The sequence below is a fragment of the Fundulus heteroclitus genome, chromosome 22, assembly GCF_011125445.2.
Source record: "Fundulus heteroclitus isolate FHET01 chromosome 22, MU-UCD_Fhet_4.1, whole genome shotgun sequence".
In the NCBI taxonomy this organism is placed as follows: Eukaryota; Metazoa; Chordata; class Actinopteri; order Cyprinodontiformes; family Fundulidae; genus Fundulus; species Fundulus heteroclitus.
The window spans coordinates 7,435,178-7,452,595 of record NC_046382.1 but is presented as its reverse complement, the minus strand read 5'-3'; the positions used below and the strand labels follow the sequence as shown (position 1 = coordinate 7,452,595).

The following is a 17,418-nucleotide window of genomic DNA, read 5'->3' as shown; positions in this document are numbered from 1 at the left end:
TGCTGGTCTTTGACTCATTCGGACCCGTCTGGTACCGACTCACCTGCAGAAAGAATAAAACCCTCGGTGAAGAACCCGTGTACATAAACATGTTTATTTTTTTTTTTTACAGCAAGTTAATATGCAGGTTCAAAATGTCTGACATTGGTTCACAACATGAAGTGCCGAAATCAACCAGAGTGGGAGACGACTGGAGATTAGAAAAAAAAAAAAAAGAAACTTTTTCATACAAGTAGGGTACATACTGTATTTACACAGATCCGAAACACTCTGCAGCACAGCGTGGCCATGGGAACATCTAGTTTTTAGGTGGACAGAAACTTTACTTTGTACAGTATGTCTGCAGACGTGGAGCCTCTTTAAAGCTTTTAAATAAAACTAAATCCCCTATTTTTAAAGAAAAAGTGAAGCAAAAACGTGGCTTTTTGTTTTAAAAAAAGGTCAGGCTGAAAAAGAACTGTATGAAGGGGATGGTGAATGAAAACTTCATGCGATCTGAGGCAAGCTGTAACAGCACCCCCCCCCCACCCACCAAAGCACCGAACTAAAGAGATCAATGGAAAGGATTCATTTAAAAAATAAAGAAAACACACCCTGTAGTAAAACTGTACAACGAAAATACATCTGGGATCTACATCTAAAGGTACATTATTCAGGTTATATACACGCCACCCCGTCCATATATTATCTTTACACGCAGACTTCATTCAACCCAAACATTTAGAAAAACAAGACTCGACCTGGAAACGGATCACGTCAAACAGCCATTTAAAAAAAAAAAAAAACAACAGAAGAAGAAATGGGTTCGTCCTGCGGCTCAGTCTCTCTGCTCAGCGACCCGACGGCGGGTCTGCGTTGACCTTCATCAGCCAGAGCAGAGAGAGAGAGAGTGGACTACGGTACGGTGGAGCAACGGTTTAGCTTCCAGGAATACAAAAAGAGAAGAAGAAGAAGGAGTCAGAACACGGCGTCGAACCCAGAACCAAGCAACAGAACCAAGGCTTCCTGAACGCTCCGGCCTCTTCACTGAAGAGAGCTACGCCACGCCGTCCACGCGCCTCCGGTGGCACCGGGTCGGCCTTAAACATTCACCCCGCCCCCCCCCCTCTCTGCAAAAAGCAACTGATTAGAAAGAAAACCTGCACTTTAATCTCCTCCACAGTTTTCCCCTCTTAAAGTCACGTTGTTATTCATTCAGAAAAAAAAAAAAAAAAAAAAAATGGAAGAAAAACAAACTTTTTTTGTACAAAGTGAGATTCCCACAATCTCTGCGAGAAGGAGGGAAAGTAATAGAGAATGACTTTGTGCCGGCCGTCTTTCACAACGCGTCGGTGAATCCTGCGGCTCCCGGGGAGCGGCCGCGCCTCTTAGTCGATTTTCACGTTCGTGTAGATCTTCCTGACGAAGGCACTTGTCCCCATGTAGCCGACGGCACCTGGAAAACGCACCGGGTCACGTCAGTACGGCACGGTGGCTCAGACTTTACGTTTAACTACTTTACAGCACAAACGTGTTCAAAATCAACAAAGTCCGCTTCTCTGCAGAGAAATAAATGTCTGACAGCTCTCTGACCGCGGCACAGTGGTTAATCATTTCAAATGGGGGTTGTGCGGAGTAGGTCTGAGTAGAAAATGTTCAGGTTCCATTAAAGTGCAGCAGAACGGTTTTAGGCTCTGCTCTGATTGGAGCGTAGGCTAAAAGCCCTCATTGCTGCACACTGCTGGTCAGCTGGCTGAAAGGCTGCTGTTTTTTGTTTTGTTGCCTTGATCACAATAAAGAAATATTTCCAATTGCAAACCTCCAGCGTTGATGGAGAAACTCTCCACCTCTCGTTAAGGTAACGCTGTTTAAGCGGCTGACTGCAGGGAGTCTACCTGAGCTAATAAATAAATCATCCTTTTTTTTACTACGTGATGATCAGAGCAAATAAAGGTTTGTGCAAAATAAACTAATACATTTAAAAGCTTTATTTTATACAGGTCCATCTCAGATATCCTCCAAATCATCGTTTCTTTCAGTTTCTCAACTCAAGAAGTGAATATATTTGTTAAAACAGTAATATGGTTCAAGCTTTTATCCCTGTTAAGTTTTATTAAGGCTTATAGTTGATGAAATCCCTTAATTAGCATTTTACAGAACAGGAAGTACGATTCTACATAACAGGCAGCACAATTCTGACAAAAATCTAAACTGTGATATATTTCAACTCTAATTGATTTAATTTAGACTTTTCTCTGCATTATGACCACAGGCAACACAAATGGCATGTAGATAAATGTTTGCAAGCAAGAAATTTAACTTTTTATTAATCAGAATATTATTAAACAGAATAATTAATCCTCGTTGAACATAAAGTGCAACAAACAAACAAGTCTATGTATTAAAAAGTTTGACCGGTACTTAATGCTATAATGAGATTCCTGAAAGTTTCTGGTAAAATACTATTGATTATATAAACTCTAAAAAAAATTAAAATCAGATTATCTCACTGCAGCAGCTCTCTTCCTTCCATGTGGAGCTAAACCCACTTTAAACATTTTACCGACACCTAAACCATCCGATCCATTAATTGTTACAGTTTGGAAATTGTGTTTTTAAATTGTGATTATATTGCAGATGTGATTAATTGTGCAGCCCTAATATTCAGAAAGTTGCTCATTGTGTATTAATGGAAAGTTTAGTGGAAGGAAAAACTTAAGCAACATGGATAAACGCCTCAGCAGATTGTTGAGGGCATCCGATGCCAGAGGTTCACCGCTCTGGGCTTCAGGAACCACCTCAGACTGACCCATCCGGGTCACAGGCTGCACCCTGAGCATCAGAACCAGACATATTCTGAGACAAAGTACCGGACTCCTGCTCAGAGGTCTATGTTTCTATTTCTAAATGAAAGTTAGTTTCTCCTTTCTGTTTGAAATGCAGAACCCAGAATCTGGGGAAGAGCTCAGAGTCCAAACAGGTTCAGGTCCACATCCAGGACCGCTGTCTGCCGGGTCATTTCAGAACCCATCGTGCTTCTTTCTGCTCACAGGCTTTCCCAGCAGAACTCGGTACCGGCCCACAGCGCCACGTGCTTTAACGGCCATGAATCAGCTTGATGAGGCGGCAAACCGGACTGACCAGAACTGACCAGAACCCCGTAGAGAATCCATGGAGTATTGTCAACAGGACGACAAGAGACACCAGAACCAACGGCCCAGAAGAGCTGAAGGCTGCTACCAGAACCAGCTGGGCTTCCTGAACACCTCAGCAGAACCACAGGCTGATCTCCTCCATGCCACGCAGCACTGATGCAGTAATTTATGCATTTCAGCACCAAAGATTCAAACTTTTTGATCTACCGTATTTCCCGGACTATAAGTCGCAGTTTTTTTTTTCATAGTTTGGCCGGGGATGTGACTTATACTGTGGAGCGACTTATGTGTGAAATTATTACACATTTTTACCAGTATATCATTACACCTGTTATTTTCACACCAAACCGCTAGAGGGCGCTCTAGGCCTGTGTTGAATCAGACGTAAGCGACGTAGAAGCGGAAGTGCCGCAGCTTCTTCCTCCGGAGTTAACGGAGTTACTTGAAAGTGACACCGAGGATGAAGATTTCACTGGATTTTAGTTATTTGGAGTGACACGGGCGCTTTGGTTAACTTCTTCGCATGTTATTTATGCTATAGTTATCTGAATAGCTTTTAATATGTTATGTTAACATACCAGGCACGTTCTCAGTTGTGTCATGTAGCGTAAGCTAACCGTACAATTATTCAGCCTGTTGTTGCCTCCGTTCTATTTTTATTCAAAATTGCCTTTCAAGATGACATGTCTGTTCTTGATGTTGAATATTATCAAATAAATTTCCCCCAAAAATGCGACTTGTACTCCAAAGCGACTTATAGTCCGGAAAATACGGTAATTTCATTTTCTGAGAACCTGGATTTTGGGTTTTCATCGACTTTGAGCCTTAATCAACAGAAATAATCTGAAATATGTGACTTAGTGTTAACAGACTAAAGCTGTGAGGCCATTTAAAACCTTTATTACTTTAAAAAGGTTCCTCAAATTAACTATAAACCACATTAACTGATAATTAAAGTCAAGAAACCTGAACAGCCAAGTTACTTTTAGACGTTTTAGCGTTTAAATAATAATAAAACTCACCACACATGATTCCCAGAGCGGTGCTGAACACGGCCATGTAGCCGAAGTAGAAGGAGGTTTGAAATAAGCCGTACATCCTGGAAAACACGGAGAAAACATCTCAGGGAGGACCACATGTGTGTCTGCACCTCCGTTTTTTAAGTCCTACTCCACCCTCCTGCCACTGCAGCGACCACAACTTACTTAGTTTTGAAGAAGTAGTAGTAAAAGGAGTACATGTAAACGTAGACGGCCGTAGACGCAGCAGACAGGAAGCTCGTCCACTGCCTGCGGGGGGGAAACCAGACAACGTCAGCAGATAAACATGCGAATGGTCCTGAGTGAGCGGTGGGGGCGTGGCTCACCATCTGTAGTCCTCGGCGTTGAGCAGGAAGTACGTGCACACGATGGTGACGCACACGGTGACGATGCAGAGGATGACCAGGACCAGCATCATGAAGCCGTACACGTAGTAGATCTTGTAGGCCCAGAACGACGTGAAGATGAAGTACCTGAGGAGAGGAGAGGTCTGAGCGGCGCCGGTTCTGTTGGGAGCGCCGCCGCTCCGTCAGGGGAAACACTTACATTTCTATGAAGATGGAGCCGAAGGGCAGGATTCCTCCCAGGCACACGATGACGGCCGGCTCCATGAACCTGAGACACGACAGGGGGAGACGCGTCAGGGTGACGTTTTAAAAAAATATATAAAAATCTCAGAAACTACATCAGCTGAATCCAGGCTGATGTAAAGCGCAGCACTTCCTGCTTAAATGTGACAAATTCAGCAAGTTTTCCACAAACTGCACATCTGCTGGGATTTTATGTAGCAGATCAACACATTCAAGTATCAAGATACATTTATTATTACATTTCTGCAACAAAAAAACAGAAGTGTGGCCCTGATTTGACTGCAGTTTCGCTGAGTCGACACTTTTTTAAATAAACTTTTTTCTGCAGCCATGCATCATCTTCCTTCCCTGTGTTGCAGAAATCTGAATCAAATGCATTATAGCTTCTGGTTAAGGATGAGAAAATGAGGTTTAACGAGTATAAATAATAGTTATTAAGCTCAGCGGCTCCAGCTGGACTGGGAAAGAGGCTCTGCTGCCTGCAGGCGGCGCTCCACACCCACCATTTCTTCTCGGGGATCGGCCGCGGCACGGCGTTCACTCGGCAGGGGAAGTTGGGCTGACCCGACAGATTCCTTCCCAAGATGGTTCCCACCAGGTTCAGAGGCAGGATGACGAAGAAGCAGATACAGCAGACGGCCACCTGGAGAGCAGAGACAGTCGGGCTGAGAGGCGATCCTGCTGACAGCGGCTGGTTGGTGATAAACGCGCTGCGGCGTATGATGATCAACAGGTGAACCGAGCTGAGCACATATGATCAACACTTTGGCAAATAAATGCAGTTTAAAATCTCAGTTATTTCCACTTTAGTGCCTTTAAGGTTTAATAGAGCGGTAATTCCAGATCAATTGACACATATTAGAGCAAAGGGCATAAATAAGCAGCAGAGCCACCTGCAGCCAGGGACGACCCAAACCGTTGTGTCACGCCGCTGGCTTCCTGTGTGCCACAGGATTAATGTTAAATTATTATTTTTAATATATTTTCAATAGATGGGCTCCTGGACTGCATCACACTCCCTACACAACCAGGTACCACCAGACCTCTAGGGCGGTCAATGATTAAGGGTCGGGTCCAGTTTTTTTCTACTGTGCCACAAACACGACTGAAGACAAACAAATCAACTTTTTTCTCTGCAGAAATAAATTAATCTGATCATGTAGACTAAAGTCAGGCGTACACTGTACCATTTGTGGACGCAGGTTAACATCAGATTTTAGGAATAACCTCAACATCAAACACATTAAGCTAAAGCCGGACATACAATGTACGATTATTGGCCCTTTTGGGGCCGATTCTTCTGTAGTGTGAGAATTTTTTAGATCAGGCCAAGTTTCAGCTTCATGGTGCGTCCTGTATCGTGTAGCATCCAGGGGGTAACGAGGGGTGATCAGCCTCTCATCACCACCTCCTGATCAGGAATCGTACGGTTTGATGAAAATCAAACATGTTTGAAATTCATTGTGGGGAATTCAGTAGCGCCTCCTGCTGTTGAAGCAGAGCTACTAGCCGATTTCCCCCAACCTCGCTCACTGAGCATGTGCAAACAAGGGAATTCTTCTTCTTCTCTGATGAAAACAGGAGTGGAGAGAAGCATGGCGGCGGTACGTGTGACATGGAGTCAAACTACGGAGGAGCAACTCGTAGAATTGCCAAGTCAGCGTTTTGTTCAAGTGAGCCTCATATTTAACAGTAAACATTGACACTTCAGTCTTTTTCTTCTTCTACTGTTGACGTTTAGCTTCCGGATAGACGAGTCCAAGTAGCGCCATCTCTCTACCAGTCCTATGTGGTTTTTAGACGTACAGTGTGAGCGGTCAGATCATCAGAGCGTCGGGTCGTACAGTGAGAACAGATGGAGAGCTGGGAACCTTTAAACCCTGAGGCTTCATCGTACAGTTTGAGCTGAATCTGAGAACAACTGAAAACATCGTACAGTTTGTTCAATGTTTTCAGATCCAGCTCAGAGTACGCCCGGCATAACGCACCCAGGACAGAGCGCCCGGCCACCAGAGAGCAACCTAAAGCCCCCCCTACACGAGGAGAACATGCAGACTGCACTCAGGAAGTGGTGTGAATGACTTTAGGAGAACCCGTCTGACCCAGAGAACAGAACCCGGCCTGCAAACAGTTGTTATCACTTAACAGAATATCTGCCGGCGAAGCGGGCCGAGACAAAATCACGAAGAAGGTTATAATTCTGGGCTTTAAACAATGGCGGGATTCGAGGAACAACTTGCGGAGCTTGTCCGCAACTACCCACACATATGATGTCTCGTGTCCGGGGCACAGGGACAAACAAAAAGTTTACTTATGGAGCAAATACAACAAAATCACGTCTTGGACCGTCGCCGTGTTTGATAAGTGACGAATCATTGGCGCTCAGCACTGCCACCTAGAGGGAATATTGGTTATTGCGCACCTCAACGGACGGAGGTATGAAGGACTCAACGGATAGAACGTACGGACAGAAATACGGACGTGCAGGCCAAACGTAGGGTATGAATGGGCCTTTACAGAGCAGCACCACCCGTCTACAGCCGCTTCATTGCTGCTGATGTTCTCCGGCTCTCGGCGCCGCAGACCCACATTCCTGTGGGGGGGTTGCAACACGAGAGCGAAACCTCACCATGGTCCCAAAGGGGATGGCCCTGGAGGCGTGGTAGTAGATGGCGATGAAGTTGATGAAGAACGCCGTGCCGCACACCATGGCTGGGATCAGAAAGGCGCCGATGAACATCTGCTTAATCCACCTTCTGCCTGCAGCGTCCAGACAAACTCCCAATCAGACAAAACTCAGAGTTTTTTATACAACCTGACGAGCCGACAAATAAATACCTCCTTGCTTTGCGTACAGGCTCCCCCCAAAGTAGCCGTTGACGGGGGAGGTGGCAGCATAAACGAAGATGGCCGTGCTCAGCATGGAGCCCCTCCTGCAGACCACAGAGAGCCTCAGAGTTCAGCAACACGCACAGAGACACCAGAGAAACCACACGGTTGTCCTCAGCCAGAGTCCAGACCCGTCGCAGCGGACCACTCACTCCGTGTACAGATCCTCCACCATGGCCACGATGATGACGATGAAGGAGACGGAGAAGATCTGGCAGCCGGAGCCGATGAGCGAGGAGAAGATGAGCGGGTGGCTGGAAGGCCTGAACACGTCTCCGTGGACCTGCTTCCAGCCGTATTCGTCCCCCAGATCTCGGTCCTGGAAGCAGAGCAGAGGCGGGTTACGCTGCGGGGGGGGGGGGGGGGGGGGGGGGGGGGGGGGGGGGGGGAACCCACAGGATCTGAGAACGACGGGACGGACGGAGGCTCACCATGTCGTCCATTTCCTCCTCTTTGCTGTAGCGGGCGTAATCCTTCCTCAGGGTCCTCATCAGGATCATGGAGACCAGGCCCACCAGGAAGATGACCATCATGAAGGAGTTAAAGATGGAGAACCAGTGGATCTGCAAGCAGACGCAGAGAGAGAAGCTTAAAACAGCACCGCCTCCTTTTCATTTCAGGAGCTTCTCGGTTAAAGTCAAAGGGAGCTGCCGTCGCCTCACAGGCTTCCTGAACAACATCTGGATCCACATCTGCTCCACCATCCAAACGCTAAGAACAGCTGGAAACAACGCTTCACTCACCCTGTGCTGGAAGAAGGACGGGTCCAGGTACTTGTCAAAGCGGTCCTCGAACTTTACATCCGACTTCTTCCATTTCACCTGGATGGAGACAAACAGGCAGGTCAGGTGGCTGGGTCCCATTTCCCAGGGTTAACCCCCCCCCCTCAGTTAATCAGATAGAGGTTTATAAATAAAGTAGGGCTGGCCGATAAATCGATTTAATCGATTAATTCGAATTTACAATTCTTTAAGATTTCATTTTTGGAAAATCTGGATTTTATTTTGCCAATACACTCATTGGGTTTCCATGAAGAGAACAGCATGTGATGCTGAATATATGTTTAAGCAAATGTATTGTCAAAATATTGTTAAGTGGAGACTTTTTTACCATAATGCGAGGTACTTCATTTACTTATTTACCTTTTTTTTTTTACTTAGTTTGAAGTTCACAAGTGCAGTGAAGCCTGTTCTTAGCTCAATGTGTAAAACCACTAGCAGCAAATGTTTTGTTATATTTTCATTGTTTATAATGGCACGGCTGCCATCTTGTTTTACGGCTTGTTTTTAGTTGCACTTTGAATTCAGGTCAACTCCCTGACGAAATGCTTGATATAAAAGCAAGGTTTTAAAATAATTTCTTTAATTTCTTTTTTATGAAACAAAAAGGAGGAAAAAAATTGATTAATCGGATTTGGTATGATAAAATCGGAGATTTATTTTTTAATCCATATCGCCAAGCCCTAAAATAAAGCCCCCGGGAGAAATGGGACGCTCCTTCCAGGCCGACTCCGCGTACTTAAACACACACGGACTAACAGAGTTTAAACTAGTGCTGGACGATGGAGAAATAAAGCATATAGATAAAATAGAAAGCATATTGTTAGATAACCATCAACACAAATTGAAAACATATTTTAAGTGCAGCCCTGGTCATTTTATACTGTTGCTTAGCGACCTATTTTTAGATAAAGAACACAAACACTGAATTCAAACTCAATGTTTTATTCAACAACTTTTTACTAAACGTACAAGTTTTTCAAAAAAGAACACATGCTCTCTGAGCTCTTTGAAGGGGGCGGGGCTTGGTTCTTGGGTCTGCGTTGTGATTGGTTGGGAGGATGTAATGACTGCACTGCAAAAACAGAACTAGAAATAAGTAAAATTTTCTTAAAATTAGTGTATTTGTCCTTGATTTGAGCAGGTAAATGAGGTGATTTGCCAATGGAATAAGATTTTTTGGACTTAAAATAAGATCAATTCATTTCAATCATCTTATTTCAAGTGCAGGAAATCTAATTATCTTATTTTAGGGGTCAAAATACTCGTTCCATTGGCAGATAAACTTATTTACCTGCTAAAATCAAGGATAAATACACTAACTTTAATAACATTTTAGTTATTTTTAGATCAGTTTTTGCAGTGTGTAATATTAATCTACATGGCTAGAATGCAAAAAGGAAAACTGTTATTCTATTGAACTTTTTACTGACTTTTTCTATCATAGATATAAGTCTATAGATTGATATTGTTATTGAATTATCTTTCAGCACTAGTTTAAAACACTCCTGTAGGAGACTTTACTCTTAGTTTTTAATCAAAAAATAACCTACAAAAAAAACATGAATAAATAAAAATCAACTGTAGTGTATAAACATTTTCTTTAATTGTACATTAGTGAATTAGTGAAAAACATACCATATTTATGCTACATTTGTTCATAACCAGCAGACTTTAAGCCTAATCTCCAAAGCCAGCTCAGGTTCCTGATGATTATGAAGTGCATAGAAATGTAGGAAACACGGTTCAGCCGACCACGTCCCAGGACAAATAAGCCTGTTTGGTTTCCTGATCTGAAGACGGAGAGCTAATATTTGCACCACGGCGGCGGGAGGAGGAGCAGCGGCCACTCACCGAGTACGACATGGCGATCCTGGTGTTGGGCATGAGCTTGACTTTGCCCTCGCTGGTCAGATTCACGTCCACTATCCTGTTGCCGTTGTAGCCGATCTCCAGCTTCTTGTACGTCCACAGGTAGTGCTCCTCTCCGTTTTCGTCCGCCTCACCGACGATGCCTGGAAGGAGAGCACAAGCGGCGTTACGGACCGGAGGCTCGCCAACGTGGGTAACCTACGGCAACACGGCGCTGACGGGCGGGGAGCGTGATGCGCTGCGGGTTATTACTCCAACCACGACTGGTGTAAACGATCAACGTCGACTAATAACCCACAGACATCAACACTTAAAGTCACTTTCTCACTAAACTATCCACTGACGCAGATAGTTAACCGAGCCGGCCTCAGTTTGATCATTAACTGCAAAAGGGGAACTAAAAGTGAGTGCAATTTTCTTGAAATTAGTATATTTTTCTTTGATTTGAGCACATAAATAAGACTATTTGCCAATGGAATAAGATTTTTGCACTTAAAATAAAAACAATTAATCTCCATCATCTTATTTCAAGTGCAGTTTAGCTAATTATCTTAATTTAGGGGTAAAAATACTTATTCCATTGGCAAATAGTCTTATTTAGCTGTTCAAATCAAGGAAAAATGTACTAATTTCAAGAAAATTGCACTTACTTTTAGTTCCCTTTTTGCAGTGCATTAACCGCACCGCCATGCAGCTCCTACAAACATTTGGTGTTCTTTTTGTGGTTTACAGTAAACACTAAAGATTAGTCGTTTCTTAATTTTGTCGTTTAGGTCCCTAGACGTAATTGGCGGCAGCCCCGCGTGTTTCCTCTGTAGAATAATGTATTCATCTGATAGAAGATTGATAAAAGCCACGTGTATATTTAATATTTCACCTATTACTGCTTTGCACTGCAAAAAGGGAACTAAAAATAAGTAAAATTTTCTTAAAATATGTATATTTTTCCTTGATATGAGCAGCTAAATAAGACTATTTGCCAATGGAATTAGAATTTCTACCCCTAAAATAAGATAATTAGACATCCTGCACTTGAAATAGGATTATGGAGATGAGTTGTTCTCAATTTAAGTGTAAAAATCTTATTCCATTGGCAAATAGTCTGATTTACCAGCTGAAAAATACACTAATTTCAAGAGGATTTTACCTACTTTTAGTTCCCTATTTGCAGTGTGTTTATTTTGTTCCCTGATATCTGAAAGCCTTTTATAAATACCCGTTATAATAATAGTTTTTTACAGTCTAAATGCAGGTTGCTGCAGCGTAATGAATACAACTTTGCTTCCGGTCACAGAGACGTTGAAAGGAAAAGGGAAGATCCTCCACATATAGAACCATGTCGGTGTTCTTTCACATAATAACCTGAGGACGCAGCTTCCCTTCAGTTTCATACGACTACATTTATAACACCAGTGAGCATTTCCTCCAAGCCAACAAGGTCACAGAGAAGTAAAGTCAATTATTGACCTCCTAAAGATTCACGCTTGCTCCCAAGGAGGGACGGCTGCACAGTGAATGACTCAATAAAACCGTCTGGAGATCTTAGCAGAGCAAAGTCACTTTTATTGCACCAGCGTAACTTTCCTGCATCTGAAACAGAACCTGGTGAGAATAACGTGGAGGCGACGTAAGCAGGAACCCAATAAACCTCCAAGGACCTACCCATCACGGATGTGACCGGTCGTGTGTAAACGCTCACGCTGCGCTAGAGTAAACAGCAGAGCTCCACCCATCAGCTGGAGGCTGAGAAACAGCAGCGGTACCACAGCTTTCCCAAAAAAAACTTACAAAAAAAAACTACTGGACTGTTTTTTCCCCGAAGTTTGAAGACGTTTCGCTTCCCATACAGAAAGCTTTCTCAATTCAAAACATCAGGAGTAGTGTGGAGCTCCAGGCTTTATATTATTGCCCAAAAGGGCCTGTAATGGCTTAGATAACATGCAGTACAGGCCTTTGTTGGGTAATAATATAAAGCTTGGAACTGCACACTACTCCTGATGTTTTGAATTGAGAAAGCTTCCTGGATAGGAAGCGAAACGTCTTCAAACTTCGGAAAGAAGTCCAGTTGTTTTTTTTTTTTTTAACTATTTTGGCATGACCGTGACCTGGATAACTGATAACCTTCACCAGCACAGCAGCTCCAGCCTGAAGAGGAACAGGCCGAGGAAGTGTCCTAACTCCACAAACCACAATCGTTTGCATCCTTAAACTCATTTTACATTAAAGTGTAGCGACGGCACAGAGCGGTAAGCAGCTAGCACACAGCACGGCCGTGCAGGTCGGTCGTCTGCGGTACGTAGGTGATGTCAGCAAAACAAGCGCTCCACCATGTGGTGGTTTCTACGTCATGATGAAGAGGAGGAGGTGGGAGGAGGAAGGAGGCGGCCTGACTTACCCCAGATGGGCAGGTCGTCTATGTACATCTGATACCAGTAGTGATTCTTTATGGCGTAAACAAAGGCGTCCTGTTTGGGTTTGTCCAAATCAATTTCACAGTACGTCGTCTGCATGACTTCATCTGCGGAGAAATAAGAAGCACGTTTTTAACCAGACGCCCAGCAGCCACCCGGTTATCAGCGGGAGACGACAGCGACGGCTGGTTTGTACCTTTGAACTTGATGTCCAGGCCGCTGAACTCCAGCTCCACTCCCTGCAGGGCCTCGCCGAGGGTCTCGTGGTAATGGCTGATGGTCTTCTTGTTGCCCGCGCAGAAGGGCAGAGAGAAATACTTGTAGGTCTCCTGCCGGTTGTGGTAGGGCCCCACCGTGTTCATCCACAGAACCACCTCCTCCTTATCTGTGTACTGCGCAGGGGAAACAAAGGTTTATTCAGCGCCGCCCGACCTGTTCTTCAAGTGCGTCGGGTTTCATTCCTGAATTCACCGAGTCGCTCCGGGCTTCAGGTCCAGATTCACGTCGACAATAAATCAGCAGGAAGTGACGTTTACAGAGCCGTAAGGCCCGCGGTTTAAAGTTCCTACATCAGTCCTCCCACTGAGACGCCAGACTCCTCCACCTGCTGCTCTGCACTGCCAGTCAGCTGGCTGAAACAAGCCTGTTAGATTTTGCTTATCATTACAGGGAAGTATAGCTGTGTAGAAATCTTCATGGTTTAATAAAAACAAACTAAAGTAGCGCCAGAACTGATCGGCCCGGCTAATTAACCCGTTCACATCACCTCGTTACGCTGATGTTACTCTACGAAGAGCTTATACTCTACAGGAAAGGCTCTTTAACACTAATACTAAAATTTGTGTGGGAGGGTTTTAACCTAAACCGTATAAAAATGATAAAAGTCACGCATAAAATTATAAGAACTGTAAACAACACGTTTAGTTATTTTACCAGAAGCAGAACTGCTTTGTTACTAATGACTACATATGGGCAATAAATCAGTATATATAGTGATAGACATCTGATCAATAAACGTAAAATGTTTAATAATTCCACTGAACTACGATCCAGAACCACGTGGAATTCTGGGGGATGTAGGCAGAGGGAAGCATTTAGACTCTCAAGCCCTCATGGCCAAACTAAGCAAGGTTGGCAGTAAGGCTGACCTGTTTTTAAAGATTAAAGGTTACATTTAAATAGGGCCAGGGTTATAGTTTAAATATGTGCCCCCCCAACCCCCGTCTTTGTTTAAAGTAGGTAAAGAAAACAACTCAGTAATTATCCATATCAACTGATATCAAAGGCTTATTATCGTGATAGTTTTTATTTGATGTTGTGAGTCAGAGTTCAGGGTTTCCAGTGAAGATGTAAAATAAACACACCCAGAATAACATTGATTTAACATTCTTTGTCAATTCCCATCAGCAATGCTGCCAGAGCTTATGGCTCAGGTTTTGTCTAATTTACCTGAAGACGAGAATAAATCTTCCCGTCTTCAACCAAATAGTCTCTTAGCTATTGCTTTAGCTAATGGTTTATATTAAACAAAATGTTAACACATCTTAATTAGCCCTTTTATGGCCTATATTCCTACCAAAACCGGGAATGATGTACAGCTGAATTTTAGGATTTATTAAGGTTTCATTAAAAGAAAAGAATGCCCACTTTCTGACAGGGCTGGACAATGATTCAATAGCGATATATATCGATCAATAGACGTATCTGATAGAAAAAAAAGTAAATAAAAAGTTCAATAGAATAAAAGTTTTCCTTCCTTTTGCATTCCAGCCTATCATGTAGGTTAATATTACATGATACGCTGGAATGCTCCGCCCCCTTCAAAGAGCACGTGTTTTTTCTTTCCTTTTTTTCAATTGTAGTTTTGGTAGAAACGTTGGTAGAATAAAAAGTTAAGTTCGAAATCAGTGACTGTGTGTTCTGTATTTAAAAATAGGTCACTAAGCAACAGCCTAAAATGGTCAGGGCTGGACTTAAAATATATGTTTGAATTTGTTGATAATTATCGATATCGATCCAGTACGAGTTCTCTTTTATCGATATGCTTTTTTCCCCCTTTATCGTCCAGCCCTACTTCCTGATTACCTCTGATTTTGAAAATATTTTACTCTACAACAACAAACTGGTGCTTTAAAACGGGACAACTATAACTCAATTAACTTTTTCTAACTACCGTATTTTTCAGAGTATACGTGGCATCTGAATATAAGTCGCAGGATCGGCCAAAGTTTTAAAAAAGGTGCGATTTTTAATCCGAAAACAAGAGTAATAAAACATCCGCCAGTCTGTGTATTTATCACTAAACTTTACAGGTTTTACTGTAAGCTCTCTAATATTCGCACATCCTCTGTGTTTCATCACTCTCACACGTCCACTCCTGAAAGTTTTTACCAACAAACCCAAGGAGAAATGTTCATTTTTCTGTGTGTGCCTTAAAACACAGTTTTAAAGCACACACACTCACGAAAACACTCCACATATCGCGATATTTTGACCGATGTTATCACACAGGAGGGGGAATGTGATACATCGGCCCCTGCCTGCCCTGGCGTAAAGCAGCCACACCGTAAGCGCTGGACCGATCTTATAAGCAGAGGGCCGCCGTATTCAAATTCAAGATGCAAACTAATGAAAATGTAGCAGTTATCGCTGCATAAGGGACACCTGTGAGACTCTGGTACGCCGTGCCAGCCTACATCCAAAGGAAGAGAGCTTCCACGCCGCCTCCGTCAACTCACCCAACTGCTTTGGTGCCTTGGGGGACGTTGTTTTAGGGAGATCAATCAGCAGCTAGATAGCGTCTGACTCCAGCTAAACCTGCGGCACAACACATACCAGCAGGCCCCGACCTTTCACCGGCGTCTCAGCTTAGCTTCTTTGCCTTTTTTTTTAGACCTGCCTCGGGGATAAAAGTAGTTTTAATTTGCTTAGCTAACCAATGTTAGCTTCCCACAACCCGTCTTCCACTGTAGCCCCACGAACGGCGGCAGGCTAGCAGTTAGCATGAGCCGTTGGGCCGATGAATGGTTCGCACGTTAGCCGGCTAACTGGATGCTTGGCGGTCTAATAACACACCGAGCACCGGGGGAGGTTTATTACCGCTAAACAGGCCGGGTCCTCGACCCTGTCACGTCTCAGATCCCGTCCCCTGCACCGCAGCTAGCCTCTGTTGCTAGCAGCTCACACCACAGCATAAACGTCCATTATTTTTTAACGCTCCCCTCTCTCTCTCTCTCTCTCTCTGTCGGCCTCGTTTAAACGCAGTCTTACCGTGTGCTCGTGCTCATCCGCGTCCACGGGTAGTAAGGAGCCCACTACTGCGAGGAAAGCCGCCACTGCCACCTTCCACCGGGGAGAGCCCATTGTTTTTTGGTGAAAGTGTGCAGAAAGACTGGGGTTGTTAGCTTCGCTGGGCTAATATCCCACCTTCTTCCTGGTTGTGTGACAGAGGCAGTTTTCAGGGATGCTCGCTGCACGCTCTCACCGTGCCCTCGCCGGATTGGCCGAGGCGGGTCACGTGGCCGCCGCCCTCCAGTCAGCGTGGAGAGCGGTGGCTCGAGCGGTGACTGACGGAACTCTGTCGGCGCATCTTCGGCTGGCTTCGGCCACGTCATCCCGACTGCCAAGACCGAGAGCTTCGCCTGGGAGGGAGCGAGGGTTCGATTCCCGACCTGACCCGACCCACGCGTGGCGGAACAAGGTTTTTAGGACCCACGCGTGGCGGAACAAGGTTTTTAGGAGCTCCGAAGAAGTCTGAACAAAACTTTTTATGAGTTTCGCATCAGGCTCGAAGAACCTCCAGGATTACAAAGACAGTTAATTATCCTAACCCACCTGGAAGACCTATCGTAGCGTGGGATATTTGGGCTTCCCCATTTCCCAAAAGCTGTAGTTTCATTAAAATACACATCAATGTTTACTCTTCTGCAGAATGATTAAGACAAAGATTTATTGTGGGTCAATATAACTGCAGATTATTTGAAATAAAGTGTCGTGGAAAAGCATTTACACCTCTACAGAGGTTAGATTTTTCATATTTTTTTTTTAGCAATTGACCAACACACAAAAAAGTTGATTAATGATAAGTTGAAGAAAAATGATATATGATTTTAAAACTTGCTTACAAATAAAATCAGAAAGTTCTGGTGGTATGTTTAGCCTCCTTTACTCCAATACCCATACATTAAATTATTTGAAACCAGTCAATAGAGTCCACTTGTCTGCAATCCAGCCACAGAACAGAGCTGTTCTGAGAAGGCCTCAAGGATTTAGGAAACACAAGTGAACATATGGTATCCTAGAGACAAATGAACACAACAGAAAGCAAGTTGTGGAAGCAACCAACAGAAATCTATGAGAATCCCTAGTTGCTGTTTGCCTTAAGTCAAGTAGCAAACAAAGCAACCACATGGGAGAGAGATGAGACTAAAACTGAAGATTTTGGCCTACATGTAAATTTCAGTAAGTAGCAGAAAATTAGTATCTCTCATAAATCTGAAATCACCATCCCTGTGGTGGCATCATGATGCTGTGGGGATGATTTTGTTCAGCAGGGACCTGGAAGCGGGTCATAGATGATTTGGGACGGATGCAAATCAATTGAGACTAATACTTCCATCTATACACGTCTGTAGCCACTCATCTGTTCATGGTTGTGGGGGCTTGGTTAGGGGCTGAGTCAGGGTCATGACCCCGATGAAGGC

The 17,418-nt window shown here is 44.0% G+C and overlaps 1 protein-coding gene across 1 annotated transcript; it reads right to left on the bottom strand.

The window, feature by feature from the left end:
• Positions 1-78: 78 nt before the first annotated feature.
• tm9sf3 (transmembrane 9 superfamily member 3) lies at positions 79-16,078 on the bottom strand. Its single transcript, XM_012853041.3, has 15 exons — positions 15,986-16,078; positions 12,912-13,107; positions 12,700-12,822; positions 10,287-10,447; positions 8,397-8,474; positions 8,085-8,216; positions 7,806-7,972; positions 7,603-7,697; positions 7,394-7,524; positions 5,268-5,407; positions 4,721-4,789; positions 4,501-4,647; positions 4,340-4,423; positions 4,157-4,233; positions 79-1,435 (listed from the first exon to the last, which is right to left on the bottom strand). Exons 1-15 carry the CDS (start codon positions 16,076-16,078, stop codon positions 1,368-1,370), a joined length of 1,761 nt encoding a protein of 586 aa, XP_012708495.1. The 3' UTR covers positions 79-1,367.
• Positions 16,079-17,418: the final 1,340 nt, after the last annotated feature.